The sequence below is a fragment of the Heterodontus francisci genome, chromosome 19, assembly GCF_036365525.1.
Source record: "Heterodontus francisci isolate sHetFra1 chromosome 19, sHetFra1.hap1, whole genome shotgun sequence".
NCBI lineage: Eukaryota > Metazoa > Chordata > Chondrichthyes > Heterodontiformes > Heterodontidae > Heterodontus > Heterodontus francisci.
In genome coordinates this window covers 54,164,267-54,187,691 of record NC_090389.1, presented here as the reverse complement: position 1 = coordinate 54,187,691, position 23,425 = coordinate 54,164,267, and the positions used below count along the sequence as shown (strand labels likewise).

The 23,425-nt window shown below is 43.0% G+C and overlaps 1 protein-coding gene across 6 annotated transcripts in view; it reads right to left on the bottom strand.

The window, feature by feature from the left end:
- Positions 1–23,425, bottom strand: part of LOC137380065 (protein FAM107B-like) — a 193,008-nt gene that overhangs the window by 100,328 nt on the left and 69,255 nt on the right. For 2 of the 6 annotated variants that reach the window (XM_068051632.1, XM_068051639.1), the window contains exon 2: positions 1,417–1,480. The exons of 2 other annotated variants lie outside the window; for them this stretch is intronic. In XM_068051632.1, the coding sequence (XP_067907733.1) occupies positions 1,417–1,480 (64 nt within the window). Of the gene's footprint in view, positions 1–1,416; positions 1,481–8,139; positions 8,228–23,425 lie in introns of those variants that run through there. 2 more of the 6 variants (XM_068051631.1, XM_068051638.1) reach the window with 2 other exon arrangements.

Here is a 23,425-nt window from a genome sequence, read left to right as displayed (position 1 = left end):
AGCCTCCCGCTCATTTTTACGCCACCCCCATCCACCCCCACGCCACCATCCGACCCGCTGGGGCAGTGTAAAATTCAGCCCCATAACTCTATACTTGTAAAGTTCATAATCTCTATCCATGTGTAAATAATTTTGATGTTATCTAATTTTATGTGTTTCTGCTTTTAGCATACGAGACTTATCTTTGGAAAGAAGGGGCATGTTGTGTGATTTCCTTTAAGGGTGATGTCCCTTTAAGAACTTAGTATGCTAATGCACTAAGTCCCAGGAGGTGGTCATGTGACTACATGCCAGTCTCACTCTGCTACTGTAACACCAAGAGGGAAGTCCTGCAAATAGATAGCTCTGCACTGTATGTACTTGTTAGCTGTTTAATAAACCTGTTTGAGATCTTCAATGAACTGAACTCCACGCATCTTACTTACGTTGCATCAGACAACATAAAAAGCTTCTCATTACATCCATAATATTAGGAAAGAAGAAACAGCTCAATCGATACAGTTATGCAAGAAATATTTAGGCATGACCAGCCTACAGGATGGTGCAAGAACCTATTGTACTTTGGGAGGGTGAATGTTGTGCTCTTTGGAGTTCCATGTATGTATATATGCTGAGGAATGTTATAACATTACTGCACAGATACATTGATGTGATGATTATGAAGGGGATTGAATACTCGTAAATATGGGTGATGGTTGCAGTTACAATGCCCTAATTGTGGAGGTTGCCTTGTTCCCGACACTACTTTCAAAAATTGGACAAGCACGAGCATTACCATGTAACTTTGAAAAGGGCAAAACATCAATACCAAAGATACAACTTAAAGATGGAAAGATAGGAAATGTCTATCATTATTTGCACAATCATTAACAGATGCCCTTCCTGTATGTTTGAAAATAGGACAAGATTGAGGCTCCCAGTCTTGAGTAAATTGAATATGGATTGAAATTTTGTGTAAAATCTCTTTTTGGCCTGGAATTCCCTTAGAGCTGCACTCTCTCCGCGGAGGTACAGAGCAGACCCCCATTATGCAGGTAATCTACATTTCTGCTGCATTTTTGGTGAAGTTACGGCTGCCAAGCAGGAACAGCTCCAAGCAAATTCCATGCCTAAATATACTATTTGCTTTTTAGTTGTGTATTTCATACTATTTTTAACTTGTATATCAATTGTTCAGTTAGCCATACAGCCTCCCAATTAGTCGTGGTTCAACACACTATGATAGATAAATTATTGATTTCAAGGGATCCTCAATGGATACCCTTCAGCCAATCAGTTAAATTCCAGTGTGTTATAATATGGATATGGTTCATTTAAGTTAATCTAATTTGGTTACATTTTCTAATCTGGACCAGAAGGCAACTTGAAATTTGTATTTATATATTTTTGTTCTTAGAGCATATAACAAGAGCTTACCCGAGCCATTGGGTATATGTTCTCTATTTTCACTTTGTGACTTGGATTGCAAAGAATATTCTTTCTGCAAGAAAAAAAAAGTGAAAAATATTGATGGATGCGCACATAAATCTTTGTATTTTCTCCTTGGGGAATGAAATGAAGTTACTTTTTCCCAAAAAGGGAAAATGTAAACTTGTCTATTTTCTCCTCATATTCTGCCAAATCTGCCGTATTTCCAGCATTTTCTGTTTTGTAAGCAAATTCTTCAACTTGTGAAAAAATAGAATGAATACCCTGAAGTATTGTGGTGATGAAATGCGGCGAGTGAGCCAGGTTACCTGCCAGAAGTACAAGCTTGGAAAATGACCCCATACATCTCATGATATGACAAGAAACATCATCAGGATTTTCTTCATCACAATCAACAGTATAGAGATGACAGGTTTTCACTTTGTGATGAAGAGATCACACCCATCAATATAGGGAAAGGGTAGGAGCAAATAGCTGTAGTCTTTCTTAAGTTATGTTATTCATTCCTCCCTGGTGTATATATCAAAATGCTTTTGGTTACATGTATAGGGTCTATTTAAATCAGATTTAAGTATTCATTGTAGTTGTACTGCTGGATAGAGCACATTCGTTAACACTGCTATTGCTGGCAGAATCACTACCACGACAAGTGCTAACAATTATTGGCACCTGTTCTGGTTTTTGCTGCTTTGAGAAAATCATTGTTGTACAAGTTGAATCAATATTTGACCAAGGTAGACAGGGACTGGATTGGTTCAGTTAGTTGTATTCCATGCCTTTAAGAATATCTCTGCGCCATACACTTCAAAAGAAAAGCAAATAATTAACCTTTCACCAGTTCTTTCTCCTAATATTATTGGGGGTTATTTTCTCATCAACATTGTGCACTTGTAACATGTACATAATAACTTTAGTTGATTTGCCTCGAAAGAAAAGAGTTTTAGATGATGGTACTCAGTTTTTGTTTTGAAAAATATGGCAGAAGTGGCTAAACTGCAGACTTAAAAATGCAAGCGAAGATCTTCTATTTATCATCACTGATCCACGGCTCTGAACAAGATTTAGCAAATAGGAAGGAGTGTGAGTTAGCAACAAATACCGCATTTCTTTGATTCATAAAAGTTAGGCAAGATTCAAACTCACACCTTAAATAATCACATGCAAAGAAGCTGTTTAAATAAACCCAAATTAAAAGCATTAATCATTAACTTGCTTAATATGAAGACAGCTGAGTAATGCATTCAAACTAAATGGATGAATAGCGATTTCTCACTCATTTGAATATAATGGTCTGGATTTTAAGAGCCTGCCTTATTAATATTGCTGAAAATGGGTTTATCACAAAAAAAGCATTTTTATTAAGAGTGTCTTGCCCACCACCTGTGAGTAACCCAATTTTAAATTACTGAAAATAACTTTAAAAAAACTATTCAGAAACATTTACTAGTTTCATTGTTGTACATTAGTCAGTTTCTTAAATAATTAAATATTTAATATTTAAATGCTATTAAAAGGTGGCTATTATTGCCCTTGCACTTGAAAAATAGCATAATTTTAAGAGCCTCCTTGAAGGGCTGCAAATGGGCGCAAATAGTGGAAATTGGCCATGGTGATTAATTTGAACTGTGGGTGTCGCCAGTATTGTCAGCAAGACTGGTTTCCAGTTTTTTAAATCAGTGCAGAAGATCTCAGAAATTCTAACTGTGCTGGACGTAATTTGCCTTTCAAATTTCTCAATCTTTTGCACTGGTTTGGCTGATTTCTGGTGAATTATGCTGGAAAAACCAGCACAACCTAACAGAAACTCGACCTTATTGTCTCAGGTTGAGAGTTCAATGTTGCTTTGGTAAAATTACTGTATGATCTTCTTTGTGGATGTGGTGGTTGTGGGGGGGAGACTAAATTATTGCGACCTTCACATTTGGCAATTGATGAAATTTAATCTTTCAGTTCTAAAGGTATTTGTATTGTCAGAATCCCAAATTCACTGAGTTAAAATGTCTGGTCAAGTTGGCGCACCAGTCTCGCCATCACTGCACGCTTGTCATTCTAGCAGTGGAGTGGATGCCACAGAGACACGGTTGCTATTGGAAGTAGCCTAAGGCATGCTAAACTATTTCTGGGATCAAGAAAACAGTAAGATAGCCAATACAAATGCAGTGTTGAAAAAAAAGTTCTATTTAGTTTTAAAGAATTGCTACGTAATTCATAGCGACGCTGCAAAACTTGAACTCGACAAACAAAAGAGCTTTTGTATCGTTCCATTTTTCTATGTGAGGTTATTGTGTCAACTTCAGTGGTTGCTAGGCAATACTTAGTCAGACACTGCTTCCTTTCACAAGGCATTTCCCTGTCTCAAACTCTCTTAAAATTATTGGCACCAGTGCTTGTTTTTCATCTAACAGATACCATGATAAGACTGTTACCATTGCTCCTCCACCTCGCTTGACAATTGTATTAGATGGTTTGTGCTGCAACCCATTGGAAATCAAACATAATAAATATTAGAAGCAAACCAGTGAATGAGACATGTAGTTCAAGTTCCTGTTACTGATGCTAGGTTATTCTAGGACTGCTAGATTACACTAGAAATCTGATGCAAAAACAGAAAATGCACAACAGATCCAGCAACTTCTGTAAAGTGAAAAGGCAGGTTAATGTTTCAAATGTAACCTTCATCAGAACTGAGTGATATTATTGCAGTAATAAACCTGTCATCTTTTGTATTTAGCTCTTTCCAATAAACACACTAAGAAGTGTATGTTAACATTTTTTTCTAAGCATAATAAAAATCTACAAGTTCACAGAATGGTAACATTGTACTACAATTTATTTATGATGATATAGGACCTATTATTTACAAATACCACAGGCATCAGTGATTTATGAGGGACTGCCTTGTTGGTAAAAGTGCACCAATAGTGTAACATCACCCATGATAGTAAACAACTACGTTTGCAAGATTAAACATCTACAGTGCTGCTTGCAACACAGACCAGTAAGTAATTCTCCAAATGATTATAATCACAAATTTCATTAACAGCTTTTATTTAGTATAATCACCATGTACATGAGTTTGTCTTCCAGGTACACAACCAACATTGCATAGAGATGATGCCAGGAAATTCCATAGTGCTGTGTACATTTCTGAGGCACGGAGGTGTAAGCATCCAATTTGGCCAGCAGTGTGCATGTAATAGAAACATAGAAAAATAGGAGCAGGAGTAGGCCATTTGGCCCTTCGAGCCTGCTCCACCAATCAATACGATCATGGCTGATCATCCAAACTCAGTAACCTGTTCCCACTTTCTCCTCGTATCCCTTGATCCGGTTAGCCCTAAGAACTATATCTAACTCTTTCTTGAATATATTTAATGATTTGGCCTCAACTGCTTTCTGTGGTAGAGAATTCCACAGGTTCACCACTCACTGGGTGAAGAAATCTCACCTCATATCAGTCCTAAATGGCTTACCCCTTATCCTTAGACTGTGATCCCTGGTCCTGGACTCCCCCGCCATCGGGAACATCCTTCCTGCATCTAGTCTGTCCAGTTCTGTTAGAATTTTGTGGGTTTCTATGAGATCTCCTCTCATTCTTCTAAACTCTAGCAAATACAAGTCTAATCGACCCAATCTCTCTTCATACGTCAGTCCTGCCATCCCAGGAATCAGTCTGGTGAACCTTCGCTGCACTCCCTCCATAGCAAGAACATCCTTCCTCAGATAAGGAAACCAAAACTGCACACAATACTCCAGATCTGGTCTCACCAAGGCCCTGTATAATTGTAGCAAGACATCCTTGCTCCTGTACTCGAATCCTCTTGCTACAAAGGCCAACATATCATTTGCCTTCTTAACTGCCTGCTGCACCTGCATGCTTACTTTCAGCGACTGGTGCACACTAACACCCAGGTCTCGCTGCATCGCTCCCTTTCCCAATCTATCGCTGTTCAGATAATAATCTACCTTTCTGTTTTTGCCACCAAAGTGGATAACCTCACATTTATCAACATTATACTGCATTTGCTATTTATTTACCCACTCACTCAACCTGTCCAAATCACACTGGAGCTTTATTTATTTATTTTATTTATAGATACAGCACTGAAACAGGCCCTTCGGTCCACCGAGTCTGTGCCAACCATCAACCACCCATTTATACTAGTCCTGCACTAATCCCATATTCCTACCACATTCCCTATATTCCCCTACCTATACTAGGACTAATTTATAATGGCCAATTTACCTATCAACCTGCAAGTCTTTGGCTGTGGGAGGAAACCGGAGCACTCAGCAAAATCCCACGCAGACACAGGCAGTACCCAGAATTGAACCCAGGTCACTGGAGCTGTGAGGCTGTGGTGCTAACCACTGCGCCACTGTTTCTCTGCATCCTCCTCACAGCTCCCACTCCCACCCAGCTTTGTGTCATCTGCAAACTTGGATATATTACATTTAATTCCCTCATCTATATCCTTAATATATATTGTGAATAGCTGGGGTCCTAGCACTGATCTCTGCGGTACCCCACTAGTCACTGCCTGCCACTCAGAAAAAGACCCATTTATTCCTACTCTTTGTTTCCTGCCTGCCAACCAGTTCTCTATCCATGTTCCCAATCCCATGTGCTTTAATTTTGCGTGCAAATCTCTTATGTGGGACCTTATCGAAAGCCTTCTGAAAGTCCAAATACACCACATCCACTGGTTCTCCCTTATCTATTCTACTAGTTACATCCTCAAAAAACTCCAGTAGATTTGTTAAACATGATTTCCCTTTCGTAAATCTATGTTGACTTTGTCCGATCTTGTCACTATTTTCCAAGTGCTCTAATATTACATCTTTTATAATGGACTGTAGCATTTTCCCCACTACTGATGTCAGGCTAACCAGTCTATAAGCATTATGAGCCAAAAATATATCACCCAATTTATTGGATCAGACTGTTTGATGGGCATCCAGCCGTGTTCCGAAAGCTTAAGCTCCTGACATTGACCTCCTCTGTAATCTCTTCCCACTTGCGCCGGAGGTATTGCTTGGAGGGCTATCTGCCCTCTGGGGGGGGAACAGGATCTTCCTTCTGTCCACCATCTCCTCCTGAGGTCCCCAGCATCACAGATGCCAGTATTCAGTAAATCCAATTCACCCCATGTGATATCAAGAAACGGCAGAAGGCACTGGATACTGCAAAGACTATGGGCCTCAACAACATTCCGGCAATAGTACTGAAGACCTGTGCTCCAGAACTAGCCGCGCCCCTAGCCAAGCTGTTCCAGTACAGCTACAACACTGGCATCTAGCCAGCAATGTGGAAAATTGGCCAAGTATGTCTTGTCCAGAAAAAACAGGACAAATCCAACCCAGACAATTACCGATGATCAGCAAAGTGATGGAAGGAGTTGTCAACAGTGCTATCAATGGTCACTTGCTCAGCAATAACCTGCTCACTGACACTCAGTTTGGATTCTGCCTTTTTCTAAACATGGACAAAAGAGCTGAACTCAAGAGGTGAGGTGAGAGGGACTGCCCTTGACATCAAGGCAGCATTTGACCGAGTGTGACATCTAGGAGCCTTAGCAAAACTGGAGTCATACCTAGCTGGTTGGAGACATACGTAACACAAAGGAAGACATCTGTGGTTGTTGGAGGTCAAGCATCCCAGTCCCAGGACATCACTTGAGGAGTTCCTCAGGGTAGTGTCCCAGGCCCAACCATTTTCCGCTGCTTCATCAATAACCTTCCCTCCATCATAAAGTCAGAAGTGGGGATGTTCGCTGATGATTGCACAATGTTCAGCACCATTCACGACTCCTCAGATAATAAAGAAGCCCATGTCCAGATGCAGCAAAACCTTGACAACATCCAGGCTTGGACTGATAAGTGGCAAGTAACGTTTGTGCCACACAAATGCCAGGCAATGACCATCTCAAACAAGAGAGAATCTAACCATCTCCCCTTAATGTTCAATGGCATTACCATTACGGAATCCCGCACTATCAACATTATGGGAGTTACCATTGACTGGAAACTGAAATGGACCAGTCACATAAATACTGTAGCTACAAGAGCAGGTCAGCGGCTGGGAATTCTGCAACGAGTAACTCAACTCTGTCTCCCAAAAGCCTCTCCACCATCTACAAGGCATAAGTCAGGAGTGTGATGGAATACTTTCCACTTGCCTGGATGGGTGCAGCTCCAACAACACTCAAGAAGCTCGACACCATCCAGGACGAAGCAGCCCACTTGATTGGCACCGCATCCACCACCTTCAACATTTGCTTCCTTTGCCACCGACACACAGTGGCAGCAGTGTGTACCATCTACAAGATGCACTGCAGAAATTCACCGAGGCTCCTTTGACAGCACTTCCAAACCCGCGACCTCTACCATCTAGAAGGACAAGAGCAGCAGATGCATGGGAACACCACCACCTGCAAGTTTCCCCTCCAAGCTGCATAAAATCCTGACTTGGAACTATATCACCATTCCTTCACTGTTGCTGGGTCAAAATCCTGGAACTCCCTTCCTAACAGCACTGTGGGTGTACCTACACCCCAAAGACTGCAGTGGTTCAAGAAGGAAGCTCACCACCACCTTCTCAAGGGTAATTAGGGATGGGCAATAAATGCTGGCCTAGCCAGGGATGCTCACATCACATGAGTGAATAAAATAAAAACCTGGACCATGGCTTACAGAGCAACATTAAAGTACCTGGGGCATCCAATCTGCAGGTCTTGCAGCTGTTTCTCTCCTCACAAGCATTCCCTCTTGGCTGCAGTCAGTGTGCTGCTCCCCTTTAAGAGGCCCTTACTGCCTTTAAGGGTGTCCGAGTTGCCCAATATCAGGCCCCCCTCCCTAAACAGGCATGCAGCCAAGGAATACGATAGAGTTGGCTGCATGCTTGAATCACTTTAATGAATCGCAGTACAAATTTGACTTGCTGCCTGGGAACAAGTGAACAGATGTGTGCGGCATGCAGCCGACCCCCTGCCCTCCATTTGTGGGGGGTGGGGGGGGGGGGGTGGTTGAGGGGGGAAGGGGCGATCAAATTTCTAAGCTCATGTTCCTCAATGGATTTTTGAAATGACTTACACATAGGAATTACACCAAGACCAGAATAACTGAATCAAAGTACAAATTCCACATCTGATGTAAAGTGACCAGAACAAACCCTTCCATAGTCTAATTGCAGAAGCCAGCACAGCTACAGTAGATTAGTTGCAAGGGTTACACTTTCACGCAGATAAAGCCATGATAGAATTTTGAAGACTATCATTTCTCTGAATTGATCTCAGATAATAAAGAAAATACAAAAGGACATTTAATACTATCGTGTTAGTTTCCGGGCTAAAAAATACTTTTGCTTATTATAGGAAAAAGTGATCAATTATTAACACACATGAAATTAAATAGAGCACAGAAATACTTGTCTATGGTGACCTATTGTGCACATGACAGAAGACAAAATTAAACTCATTCCTGGCACTAGCAGGGCATGGCTTACAGCAAGTTGTTGAATGCAGTTTATAGTCAAAGAAGGTCTAATGAAAATTGTTCACTCTGGTTTGTAAACACATATACACTAATATGTCTTTAAAAATTCTTTAAAAAAACTCTAATTTTTATTGAACACCTGGGAAAAAGTCACATTTCATTTACTGCTCTGTGATTTCTGCCCCAAAATAAAATGTGGCCTCTTCACAGAGCACCAATTCTTGGTAATTTGAAACAGCTCATGCTGGCAAGCATATCCATATGTATATTTCTAACGCTAAAAAATTCACCCTGAGCTGCTCACCGCCCTCTGGTTCTTTTGCAAATTATCTTAAACCTTTATCCTGTGGTCACCAACCCCCTAGCCTGTGGAAACAGTTTCTCCCCATCTACTCTATAACAATCTTCCATAATTTTAAATATCGCTGTTAAAACATTCCTTAAAGCATAACTTCCTAGCCTTTGTACTCTATGCCCCTTATTTACAAAGCTAAGAATTCCATATAGTATTTTAAACAGCTTTATGAACTTCTCCAGCCACCTTCAAAGAGTGACGTGTGGAAATCAGCTGGAGGGAGTTGGTGCTGGTGTCTCCATTTTGGTTGATGTTTTGGAAAATTTGGTGGAGGGTGAAGTGAGTTAGAGGTTTGAGCTGGTTGTGGAGTTGATGTGAGTGATTGCAAGTGGTGTTAATGATGGAGAGGGTGTGTGGGGACACAAATGAGGCAAGATTGAGGTTTGGAAAAATAGAATAAATGTGTGTCGGAGTAACTGTCATGGACTCAGAAATATTAGGACATCAGATTAACACTCTTTATTCATCAAATCATTGATGCAACCAATTCTACCCGTGCACATGATACTGATACCAAAAGGATCTCATGCAAAGGACTCGTTGGGTATCATCAGTGTGTTGCCTTGACTGCTTACGCTAACCCGAACAAGAAGTCCCTCAGAAATCTAGATGTCCCATATCTTTATAGGGAAAGTGATATTTCCTTCATATTGCGCCATTACATCCTCAGGTTCTAGCTACCTCTAATAAATACATAAACATGAAAATGTTGTGCCTGTTATGCAGCCATATCGAGTGATGTTCCGTTAGCGCATTTGTGCAATACCATCAATCTCTGTTCATTGTTCTTTCTACATGAGTAACTCTGCCCCTCAGACTTTCTTATCTCTTTCTGATATGTTCTACAACTAGCTCTATTCATGCTTTTCAATCCCTATTCAATACCAGACAACCTTGTACCATTCTCATTCATTAACATTCCTTTCCCCTCACTTCATACAGACTATTATTGAGTTCTGCCTGTCGCTCCCTTCAGGCACTAGTCTCATCCTGGTTAACCCATACAACTACTACAATTAGTATAATGTGTATACATGCTTCTGGGCTATGTACCTATTACATAGGCTTCTCGTGTGAGTTGGAAACATCCTGTTTTTGTGGTATTTTTGTGAGGTTGTGAGTGCTTCTTTGCATCATCCATTGGTTTTCTTGCAGGTGGATGGATTGGGTCTGAAGTTCCAAAGATACAGGATCCGGATGTGTTAGTGACAGGGATTTTTGGTGTCAGCCATGGCAGCTCTGTGTGCATTTGGACTTAGCATCTCCTTGTGTGAGTTTGAATGTTTAGAATTTTTTTGCACAAGACTGTGGTTGAGGTGGGAACAGAAGGCAGGAAGTGGTAGACAGGTGGCGATTTCAGCACCAATAATACTGCTGGTGTAACTCCGCTGCTCGTATCCTGACTTGCACCAAGTTCCATTCACCTATCACCCCTGTGCTTGCTGACCTGCACCGGCTCCCAACCCAGCAACATCTTAAATTTAAAATTCCCATCCTTGTGTTCAAAACCCTCATGGCCTTACCCCTGCCTATCTCTGTAGCCTCCTCCAACCTTTCAACTGTCTGAGATCTTTGCGCTACTCTAACTCTGGCAGCTTGTGCACCCGGATTTTCTTTACCCTGCCACTGGTGGCTGTGCCTTCAAACGTCTAGGCCCGTCTTCAGTAATTAAGATAAATAATTGGCCTATTGATGGCTATTTTACCAGGAAGCTGCATTTTATCAATGTCAGACTGGCCCCCTCACCACCTAGGGAGATTGCCAGCTACATTGAGGCAGTCTCCCAGCAGCTTCCTGGGGGTGGAGTAGCAGCCTTCCTTTTCGGCAGCTCCATGTCCCACGGAGGGGCCCCCGGCGGCATTGGCCCCAATGCCACAGCTGGATGTTTCATCCCTCTGATTGCCAGGGCCTGCCTGGCCTCGGTCCATCCATTACTTTCTTACTGGCCCTTTGAGGGTGCCTAAATATGGAGGAGCCCTCTCCTTCTCCTTGCAGCCTCAGGACTGGCCACCTCTGTTGGTGGCGCTGCCGGGGCTGCAGGGGTGCGAGCCTTCTGATTGGGCTGGCAGCTCGGAGAGGCAGGCCTCCATCCTTAATGGGATGGCAGTCCTGGCAGCGGCCTTTTAATTGGCTGCCGCTGGTAAAGTTGCCGCCGCGTTCTTGCCATCTGCCTGTGTTGGCTCGGGACCTGCATTTGGTCCCATGTTGGGACTTGCAATGTGCCGATAAAATTCCAGCTGTGATTTTAACTATGCTCTGGCTTAGTGCGTCAAGGTGGTTTCAATTGGTTATAATGCTTACATTGGGTGTCTATTACAATTGAAGCTCTGCCAGCACTTCTTCTCTGGCATAGTGCAACTGACACCTCTACAGTCAAGTCTGTGTTTCCCATTAGCTGAAACATGACCTTATGTGCAAAATAATTTGGGAGATAGTGTAGTCGGGATGAACAATGAGCCCCTTATATTGCAAATAAATATCGCTGGGTATAATGCAAGGCACCTTGCACTCTCAGATTCTCTTTGATAGGGGGTCAAATTACTGTATATCTCAGTCAATGGAAAATAAATCAGGTTTAAGTCTCCCAACACTCCAGTTCACATAACAGATTAAAATTAAGAAACCATTTTTCATTTAAATTGATTCTGTGCGATATAAAGAATGAATGCAACAATGATTGAAGTTCTGGCTCCGCAGCCTCTCATAAGCTGATCTTTTCTGTTCCACTGTCATTCTACCCAGATTCTATGAGTACGACTAAAACACACACTCACACACTCTGCATACCTCCACTACACTCTGCATCAGTAATTTTAAGCGCACAATGGAAGTCAGAGAGAAAATGTTAAAAGTCAGTTTTTCAAATTTTTCAAACTTTGGCCCATCTTGGAGGCAGCATCTCGGTTTAGAGAACACTGGTCTATCCAGTAATCTTGCTGAACTTATACTAAAATATACTAAATGAATTGAGCTACGATTTCTAATTTTCTGTGAATAAAATGGTAATTATGCTGTATAATAGAATACATTGGTGCTTCATATTACATTAAGAGCTGCCTGAATCTCCAGTGTTTGGTTTAGAATTTCTTTAATAATCCCATGAGTTTGTGAATCTCATGTCTTCACACCCCAGTGCTTTCAAGCTAGCATCATTTTGTATCATCTCATTAACCTTTCTATCTATCATTTTTATTCAGCACTGTGACAAAGACATAAAAGACTGAATACATTTTGAACACTCAGGCCTGTAAGTTCAAGCATTCTGAAATATCCTATTACTATGCTGTGCTCATGTTACCATTTTACACAAGAAATTAATTCCACCTGACTGGACAAAAAGCATACTGTACAATGGAGTAGGAAATGAAAGACCATTGGGATAGACACTTAAACTGCTCCAGCCACAGACAGGTGTCCAAGACACTGAAACGTCAGGTGTTTGCCGATGCCTTGCTTGTTTAAAAAAAAATCTCAAACTTAAATTTTAGTGCTTATCACTGCTCAAATTGTTAAAATTCACTCAACTCTGAATGTTGATTGCTTGTTAAAGCTCTTTATAACAGGCTGCATTGCAACGTACAGTTGAATTAAGTTGTTTTGCTGAGACTTTGATTCTAGTTGACTTTTACTGCAGTATTGAGGGAATGCTGCATAGCCAGGGATGCCATTTTTGAATAACCGAGACCCCCATCTGCCAGTTCAGATGAACACAAAGAACATAAGTATCCATGAAATAGGAGGAGGAGTAGAGCCTGCTCTATCATTTACTGAGATCATGGCTGACAAAAGCTTACTCATACAATCATACCTTACAGGCAATGTCCCTGACACCGTCATGACCATCCCTGGATACGTCCTGTTCCACCGGCAGGCCAGACCCACCAAAGGTGGCAGCACGGTGGTATACAGTTGGGAAGGAGTTGCCCTGGGAGTCTTCAACATTGACTCCGGACCCCATGAGGTCTCATGGCATCAGGTCAAACATTGGCAAGAAAACCTCTTGCTGATTACCACCTACTGCCCCCCACCTTGGCTGAAGATTCAGTGCTTCTCCATGTTGAACAACAATTGGAAGAAGCACTAAGGGCACAGAATGTACTCTGGGTGGGGGACTTCAATGTCCATCACCAAGAGTGGCTCAGTAGCACCACTACTGACCGAGCTAGCTGAGTCCTAAAGGAGACAGCTGCTAGACTGGGTCAGCGGCAGGTGGTGAGGAAACCAACAAGAGGGAAAAACCTACTTGACCTCGTTCTCACCAATCTACCTGCCGCAGATGCAACTGTCCATGACAGTATTGGTAGGAGTGACCACCGCACAGTCCTTGTGGAGATGAAGTCCTGTCTTCACATTGAAGATACCCACCATGTGTGGCACTACCAATGTGCTAAATAGGACAGACTTCGAACAGATCTTGAAACTCAAAACTGGGCATCTATGAGGTGCTGTGGGCCATCAGCTGCAGCAGAATTGTATTCAACCACGATCTGTAACCTCATGGCCCTGCATATCCCCCCCTATCAATACCATCAAGCCAGGAGACCAAACCTGGTTCAATGAAGAATGCAGGAGGGCATGCCAGGAGCACCACCAGGCATACCTCAAAATGAGGTGTCAACCTGGTGAAGCTACAACCCAGGACTACTTGCCTGTCAAATAGTGGAAGTAGCATGTGATAGACAGGGCTAAGCAATCCCACAACCAACGGATCAGATCTAAGCTCTGCAGTCCTGCCACATTCAGTCGTGAATGGTGATGGACAATTAAGCAACTAACAGGAGGAGGTGGCTCCACAAATATCCCCATCCACTATGATGGGGGAGCCCAGCACATTTGTGCAAAAGACAGGGCTGAAGCATTTGCATCCATCTTCAGCCAGAAGTGCCGGGTGGATGGGTGCAGCTCCAACAACACTCAAGAAGCTCAACACCATCCAGGATAAAGCAGTCAGCTTGATTGGCACCCCACCTACCACCTTCAACATTCACTCCCTCCACCACTGATGCACAGTGGCAGCAGTGTGTACCATCTACAAGATGCACTGCAGCAGCTCACCAAGACTCCTTCCACAGCACCTTCCAAACTCGCGACCTCCACCACCTAGAAGGACAAGGGCAGCAGATGCATGGGAACACCACCACCTGCAAGTTCCCCTCCAGGTCACATACCATCCTGACTTGGAACTATATCACCATTCCTTCACTGTCGCTGGATCACAATTCCTAACAGCACTGTGGGTGTACCTACACCCAAAAGACTGCAGCAGTTCAAGAAGGCAGCTCACCACCAGGGTAGGCGGTGGCGTAGTGGTATTATCACTGGACTAGTAACCCAGAGACCCAGGGTATTTCTCTGGGGACATGGGTTTGAATCCCACCACAGCAGAAGGTGGAATTTGAATTTAATTAATCTGGAATTAAAAAGCTAGTCTAATGATGGCCATGAAACCATTATCGATTGTTGTAAAAACCTATCTGGTTCACTAATGTCCTTTAGGGGAGGAAACCTGCTGTCCTTACCTGGTCTGGCCTACATGTGACTCCAGGCCCACAGCAATGTGGTTAACTCTTACATGCCGTCTGAAATGGCTCTGAAATGGCCTAGCAAGTCACTCAGTTGTACTTAACTGCTACAAAGTCTATAAAAAGGAATGAAACTGGACGGACCACCCGGCATCGACCTAGGCACCGGAAACAACAACGGCAAACCCGACCCTGCAAAGTCTTCCTTACTAACATCTGGGGGCTTGTGCCAAAGTTGGGAGAGCTGTCCCACAGACTAGTCAAGCAACAGCCTGACATAGTCATACTCACGGAATCATACCTTACAGACAATGTCCCAGAGACTGCCATCACTATCCCCGGGTATGTCCTGTCCCACTGGCAGGACAGACCCACCAGAGGTGGTGGCACAGTGGTATACAGTAGGGAGGGAGTTGCCCTGGGAGTCCTCAACATCGACTCCGGACGCCATGAAGTCTCATGGCATCAGGTCAAACATGGACAAGGAAACCTCCTACTGATTACCACCTACCGCCCTCCCTCAGCTGATGACTCAGTACTCCTCCATGTTGAACAGCACTTGGAGGAAGCACTGAGGGTGACAAGGGCACAAATTGTACTCTGGGTGGACTTCAATGTCCAACACCAAGAGTGGCTTGGTAGCACCACCACTGACCGAGCTGGCTGAGTCCTAAAGGACATAGCTGCTAGACTGGGTCTGCGGCAGGTGGTGGGGGAACCAATACGAGGGAAAAACATACTTGACCTCGTCCTCGCCAATCTGCCTGCTGCAGATGCTTCCGTCCATGACAGTATTGGTAGGAGTGACCACCGCACAGTACTTATAGAGACGAAGTCCCGCCTTCACATTGAGGATACTGTCCACCGTGTTGTGTGGCACTATCACAGTGCTAAATGGGATAGATTTCGAACAGATCTAGCAGTGCAAAACTGGGCATCCATGAGGCGCTGTGGGCCATCAGCAGCAGCAGAATTTTACTCAACCACAATCTGTAACCCCATGGCCCGGCATATCCCCCACTCTACCATTACCATCAAGCCAGGAGACCAACCCTGGTTCAATGAAGAGTGCAGGAGGGCATGCCAGGAGCAGCACCAGGCATATCTCAAAACGAGGTGTCAACCTGGTGAAGCTACAACCCAGGACTACTTGCATGCCAAACTGCGTAAGCGGCATGCAATAGACAGAGCTAAGCGATCCCATAACCAACGGATCAGATCTAAGCTGTGCAGTCCTGCCACAACCAGCCATGAATGATGGTGGACAATTAAACAACTAACTGTAAAAGGTGGCTCCACAAATATCCCCATCCTCAATGATGGGGGAGCCCAGCACATCAGTTCGAAAGATAAGGCTGAAGCATTTGCAACAATCTTCAGCCAGAAGTGCCGAGTTGATGATCCATCTTGGCCTCCTCCTGAAGTCCCCAGCATCACAGATGCCAGACTTCAGCCAATTCGATTCACTCCGCGTGATATCAAGAAATGACTGAAGGCACTGGATACTGCAAAAGCTATGGGCCCTGACAATATTCCGGCAATCGTACTGAAAACCTGTGCTCCAGAACTTGTCGCACCCCTAGCCAAGCTGTTCCAGTACAGGTACAACATTGGCATCTACCCTGCAATGTGGAAAATTGCCCAGGTATGTCCTGTACACAAAAAGCAGGACAAGTCCAACCCGGCCAATTACCGCCCCATCAGCCTACTCTCAATCATCAGTAAAATGATGGAAGGTGTCATTAACAGTGCCATCAAGCGGCACTTGCTTAGCAATAACCTGCTCAGTGACGCTCAGTTTGGGTTCCGTCAGGGCCACTCAGCTCCTGACCTCATCACAGCCTTGGTTCAAACATGGACAAAAGAGCTGAACTCAAGAGGAGAGGTGATTGACCTTGAAATCGAGGCAGCATTTGACCGAGTATGGCATGAAGGAGCCCTAGCAAAACTGAGGTCAATGGGAATCAGGGGGAAAACCCTCCACTGGCTGGAGTCATACCTAGCACAAAGGAAGATTGTTGTGGTTGTTGGAGGTCAATCATCTGAGCTCCAGGACATCACTGCAGGAGTTCCTCAGGATAGTGTCCTAGGCCCAACCATCTTCAGCTGCTTCATCAATGACCTTCCTTCAATCATAAGGTCAGAAGTGGGGATGTTCGCTGATGATTACACAATGTTCAGCACCATTTGTGACTCCTCAGATACTGAAGCAGTCTGTGTAGAAATGCAGCAAGACCTGGACAATATCCAGGCTTGGGCTGATAAGTGGCAAGTAACATTCGCGCCACACAAGTGCCAGGCAATGACCATCTCCAACACGAGAGAATCTAACCATCTCCCCTTGACATTCAACGGCATTACCATCGCTGAATCCCCCACTATCAACATCCTAGGGGCTACCATTCACCATGAACTGAATTGGAGTCGCCATATAAATACCATGGCTATAAGAGCAGGTCAGAGGCTAGGAATCCTGACTCCCCAAAGCCTGTCCACCATCTACAAGGCACAAGTCAGGAGTGTGATGGAATACTTTCCACTTGCCTGGATGGGTGCAGCTCCAACAACACTCAAGAAGCTCGACACCATCCAGGACAAAGCAGCCCGCTTGATTGGCACCCCATCTACAAACATTCACTCCCTCCACCATCGACGCACAGTGGCAGCAGTGTGTACCATCTACAAGATGCACTGCAGCAATGCACCAAGGCTCCTAAGGCAACAACTTCCAAACCTGCGACCTCTACCAACTAGAAAGACAAGGGCAGCACATACATGGGAACACCACCACCTGCAAGTTCCCCTCCAAGTCACACACCATCCTGACTTGGAACTATATCGCCATTTCTTCACTGTCGCTGGGTCAAAATCCTGGAACTCCCTTCCTAACAGCACTATGGGTGTACCTACCCAACATGGACTGCAGCGGTTCAAGAAGGAAGCTCACCACCACCTTCTCAAGGGCAATTCGGGATGGGCAATAAATGCTGGCCTGGCCAGTGACGCCCACTTCCCATGAATGAATGAAAAAACCTTGGAACTTCAAGTCCACTTTCCTGTCTGATCCCCATGTCCTTTGATTCCCTGGAGTCCAAAAATTTGTCTGTCTCGGCTTTGATTACTGAGCATCCATAGCCCTTTCGGATAGAGAATTTCAAAGACTTAGAACCCTCTGAGTGAAGAAATTGCTCTTCATCTCAGTCTTAAATGAACAACCCCATGTCTTGAGATTATGTAGCCTAGTTCTAGACTCTCCAACCAGGTGAAACAGCCACTCAGTGGCTGTGAAGCCCCCTCAGAATTTTATATTTTTCAAGGAGAACACCTATCATTCTTCTAGACTCCAAAGCGTATTTTCCCGCTCTGCTTAATCTCTCATTATAGGACAACCCTCTCATCGCAGGAATCAATGTAGTGAATATTCGCTGCACCGTCTCCAAGGCAAGTATGTCCTTCCTTCGATTATGAGACTAAAACTGTGCACAGTACTCCAGCTGTGGTCTCACTAAAGCCATGTACAACTGTAGCTTCGGTATTCTTATACTCCAACCCCCTTGCAATAAAGGCCAATATGTGATTTGCCTTTCTAATTGCTTGTCATACCTACATGTTAACTTTGTGTTTCTTGTTTGAGGACACCCAAATCCCTCTGAACACCCACGTTTAAAAGTTTCTCACCATTTAAAAATATTCAGATTTTCTATTCTTCCTACCAAAGTGAAGCACCTCACATTTCCCCCCACTGGACTCCATCAGTCACCTCAGTGCTCGCTCACTTAACCTGTCTTTGGGGTTATCTTAATGTCCTGGTTGATATTGTTCTCTCCACAGCACCAAAAATAGATCATGTATCTCATGCAAAAGCAAAATACTGCAGATGCAGGAAATCTGAAATGAAAAAAGCAAAAAAACTGAAAATGCTCAGCAGGTTTGGCAGCCAATAGGAGGCCCTTCAGCACTGACAGATTGCAGCCCCCTCGTCAGAGGTGGGTGCTGCCGGTTGTCGGTAGGAGGGAGAGAGGGCGCCTGAAGATTAAGTTACACACTGAAGAGATTTTAAAAGTTTTTAACATTAAAACAGTAATAGCTGCCATGCTGTCATCATGGAGAGGCAATCCCTCCATTGGATGGCCAGTGGCTGCAGCTATGACTATGGTGGGTGCGGGATGTGGGACGGGGGGTGAGGTTCCCTAGCTGTATGGAGCACTGGCCCCACCCCCAGTCTACTGATGGGAGGCTGCCTCCATCCCTTGGCCTGATTTGGCCTTAGTGGAGGGCTCATACGCCGATTGTCAGCATGTGGAGAGTGGTCTTAATAGGCTCTCTAATTGGCTGAATGGGCTACCCTCCGCTTTTGGGCAGGTAACTGTCACGCCCCAATCCTCTCAGAATGAAAATGGCACAGAGGCGCGACCAGGGCAGGAGACCAGCACGCTGGCTGGTGGCGGGAAATTGTGGGCTTGTCTGTCTCTGGTCCCGCCTCCGCGACTGTTTGAAAATTCGGCCTAATGTTTTAGGTTGCTGTCTTTTCAACTGTTCTGTCAGTTCTGGTGAAGGGTCATCGACCTGAAACATTAACTCTGTTTCTCTCACCACAGATGCTGCCAGACCTGTTGAGTATTTCCAGCATTTTCTGTGTTTATGTCATTTATCTCATTGCTGCTTTCAGTACCTTGCAGTGCATAAATGGCTGCAATGTCCACCTCCATTGTAACAGTGAATGTTTTTCAAAGTATAACTTACATAGAATTATATAGAACCTAAGGCACAGAAGCAGACTGTTTGAATCAAATGGCCTGTGTCGAGGTCTATAACCTCCTGCTACAACTCTGCTTAAATTCATTCCTACCAGAGTTATGACAAGAAAATGCAGAACACTTAAAAATTCAGAACCATTGTATCCAACAGGGATTTACATAGGGTGGCACAGTGGTTAGCACTGCAGCCTCACAGCTCCAGTGACCCAGGTTCAATTCTGCCTGTGCGGAGTTTGCAAGTTCTCCCTGTGACTGCGTGGGTTTTCACCGGGTGCTTTGGTTTCCTCCCACAGCCAAAGACTTGCAGGTTGATAGGTAAATTGGCCATTATAAATTGCCCCTAGTATAGGTAGGGGAATTGAGGGAAGGTGGGAATGTGATAGGGAATATGGGATTAATGAAGGATTAGTATAAATGGGTGGTTGATGGTCAGCACAGACCCAGTGGGCCTAAAGGCCTGTTTCAGTGCTGTATCTCTAAGTAAATATAAATAAATAAGTTGCACACAAGGATATTAGCACAGTCCATGATGTTACTTTCAGTGTGGATTACTCAGCAAATTTGGAAACCTTTATTGGTCTTTTGAGGATGATCAAAGTTTCGGAAAACTTCCACTGAATCCTTATCAAACCCAGAATAGATTTCACCTTTTAGCTTTGCAAACACTCCCCCCTGCTGGTAGACTGGGAGATTTAGTCTGGCTTTGTCAATGATGTTACTACAGAACAGCAACACACTAGAATTCCATTGTAGGCAACCAATTAGAATGAGCAATACCTTACATATAATCAGATTTGAAAATGGATAAACAATTACTGATTAACAAGTCACCATTTTTTTTGGGAATAATTTACATATTTCAGAACATTGTCAGGAGTTTTGTGTGCTGCTCAAGATTCCAATGGCCTTATTGGCTCTGAGTTGACAGTAATATGCAAATTCAAACTCACCCTAGCTGTGGTATAAGTTTTATCTTAGCTCATTGTACCTCGGCCAGATGTAAACCTTTCAAGATTTCTGCATGGAATTTTTATTTGTATACCACAACTTTCTCATTATGCATTTTAAGAGGCAGAAAAATCACAGATGTTTCTTTGAAAAGTATGTTTTAGGTTTTTTGCATCTTTTCCCATTACATTTGCCGTGATATAATGGGTAATGGGTGGCATGGTTTAATCCAAACCTTTCCACAAGGGCCGTCATTACTACTCAACAGTCAAATAACTGGAGGTGAATTTCTGTACGGAGGCCAAGCAATAATGGGCAAACTGAACCATAGGATTACTTAGGATATACGACACAGAAACAGGCCATTCAGTCCAACCATTCCATGATGGCGCTTGTGCTCCACTCGAGCCTCCTCATCTAAATCTATCAGCATATCCCTCTATTCCCATCTCCCTCATATGCTTGTCTTGCTGCTCCTTAAATGCATCTATACTACTCACTTCAATCACTCCCTGTGGTAGTGAGTTCCACATTCTCACCACTCTTTGGGTAAAGAAGTTTCTTCTAAATTCCCTATTGGATTTCCTGGTGACTATCTTATATTGATAGTCTCTAGTTTTGCTGTTCCCCCCAAGTGGAAACATTCTCTCTCTATCCACCCTATCAAACCTTTCATATTTTTAAAGACTTCTATTAGGTCACCCCTTAGCCTTTTTGCAAGAGAAAAGAGACCCAACCTGTTCATCCTTTTTTGTTATGTATACCAACACATTTCTGGTATCATCCTTGTAAATCTTCTCTTCACCCTCTCCAATGCTTCTGTATCCTTTTTATAATATGGTGACCAGAACTGCATGTAGTACTCTGTGTGGCCTAACCAAGGCTCGATATAGGTTTAGCATAGCTTCCCTACTTTTCAATTCTATCCCTCTAGAAATAATGCCTAGTGTTTGGTTTGCTTTTTTATGGCTTTAATAACCTGTGGCACAACTTTTAGTGATTTGTGTACTTGTACTCCAAGATCCCTTTGCTGCTTCTTCCCGCCTAGACCATACAAATAATAAGTGACCTCCCTATTTTTCCACACATTTATCTGCCTTGAACTTCATTTGCCAATTATTTGCTCATTCTGCAAATTTATTAATGTCCTTCTGTAATTTGTTGTAGTCCTCCTCAGTATTGCTTATCCCCCCAATTTGGTGTCATTTACAGATTTAGAAATTGTGTTTTTGATTCCAAAGTTCAAATCATTATTGTAAATTGTGAACAACAGTGGTCAAAACACTGATCCTTGTGGAATATCACTTCCCAGCTTCTGCCACTGAATAGCTACCCTTTATCCCCACTCTCTGCTGTCTGTCTTGAAGCCAGCTAGCTATCCATTCTGCCACTTGTCCCCAATACCACATTCTCTGACCTTTTTCATTGATCTATTAAGGGGTATCTTACCAAAGGCCTTTGGAAAATCCAGATACATTACATCTACTACATTATTATTGTCTACTCTCTCTGTGACCTGCTCAAAGAATTCAATCAGGTTGGCCAAGCAAGATTTTCCTTTTTGAAATCCATGCTGATATTCATTATTATATTTTTATTTTCTAAATGTTCTTTTATTCTCTCCTTTAGTAGGAATTCCATTATTTTTTCTATCCTATAATTCCCTGGGCATGTTCTGTCCTCCTTCTTAAATATAGAAATCATGTTAGCTTTTCACCAGTCCTCTGGCACTACACCTTTTTCTAACAAATTATTAAATACATGTAGTAATGCCTCTGTCCTTCCCTAGATTCTTTTAAAATGTATGGATGCAAACTATCCAGACCAGGGGCTTTTATTACTTTATTTAATATATCCCCTTTTTTATTCTAAATGCACTGATCTCATTACTCATCTCATCATTCAATGTCATGTCTACCTGTTCTATTATCCTGGTAAGAACCAAAGCAAAATAATTATTTAATATTTCTGCCATCTCTCTATCGTTACCTGTGATATTATTCTGTTTATCCCTTAATGGTCCTATTCTCATCCCAGCTTTCCTTTTTTATTAACACGCCTGTAAAATATTTTACTGTTTTGTTTTCTGTTCCTTGATAATTTAGTTTTATAATTCCTCTTTGCCTTCCTAATTGTTTTTATACTTCTCTCCTAATCTCTTCATATTCTCTCTTAACCTGCACTCCTCTGCTGTCTATGTATTTAATGTATGCCTCTTTCCTAACCCTCAATTGTCCTCTTATGTCTCTGTTCACCCATGGACCACGGGTGTTTACTTTGTTCTTTCCTTTTTGCAGAATATATTTTTCCTGTACTCTGTTGAACACTGTTTTAAATGTTTCCCATTGTTGTTCTACATCGTTGTTTGCCAATATTGTTCCCCATTTTATTTTGCCAAGTTCTATTCACAGCCCCTCAAAATCAGCTTTTCTCCAATCTATTAGCCTGGTTTTCATCATACTTATGTCCTTCTCTGATACCATCTTAAAGTGTTATGGTCACTACTACTAGATGTTCCCCAGCTTCTACTTCTTCTATCTGCTCTGGTTCATTCATCATTACTAGACTCCACAACTTCCCTTGTTGGGATCTATACATATTCGTCCAGAAAGGAGTCCTGTACACCTTGTAGGAACTCCATTCCCTTATCCCCTTTACCCACCTCTTTCTGTTCAGTTAATATCAGGGTAGTTGATATCTCCCATTATTATTATTCTATGTTTTCTACTCAACTCCTTAATTTGTCTGCATACTTCTTCCTCCACCTCTCTTCCACTATTTGGTGGTCTGTAGACTAGACCAATTGCGTGATTGATCCTTTATTATCTTTTATCTTTATCCATATGGATTCTATTTTTGTCTTGCTGATAACTGCATCCCTTTTTTCTACTGTCATGTTATCCCTAATACGTACAATGACT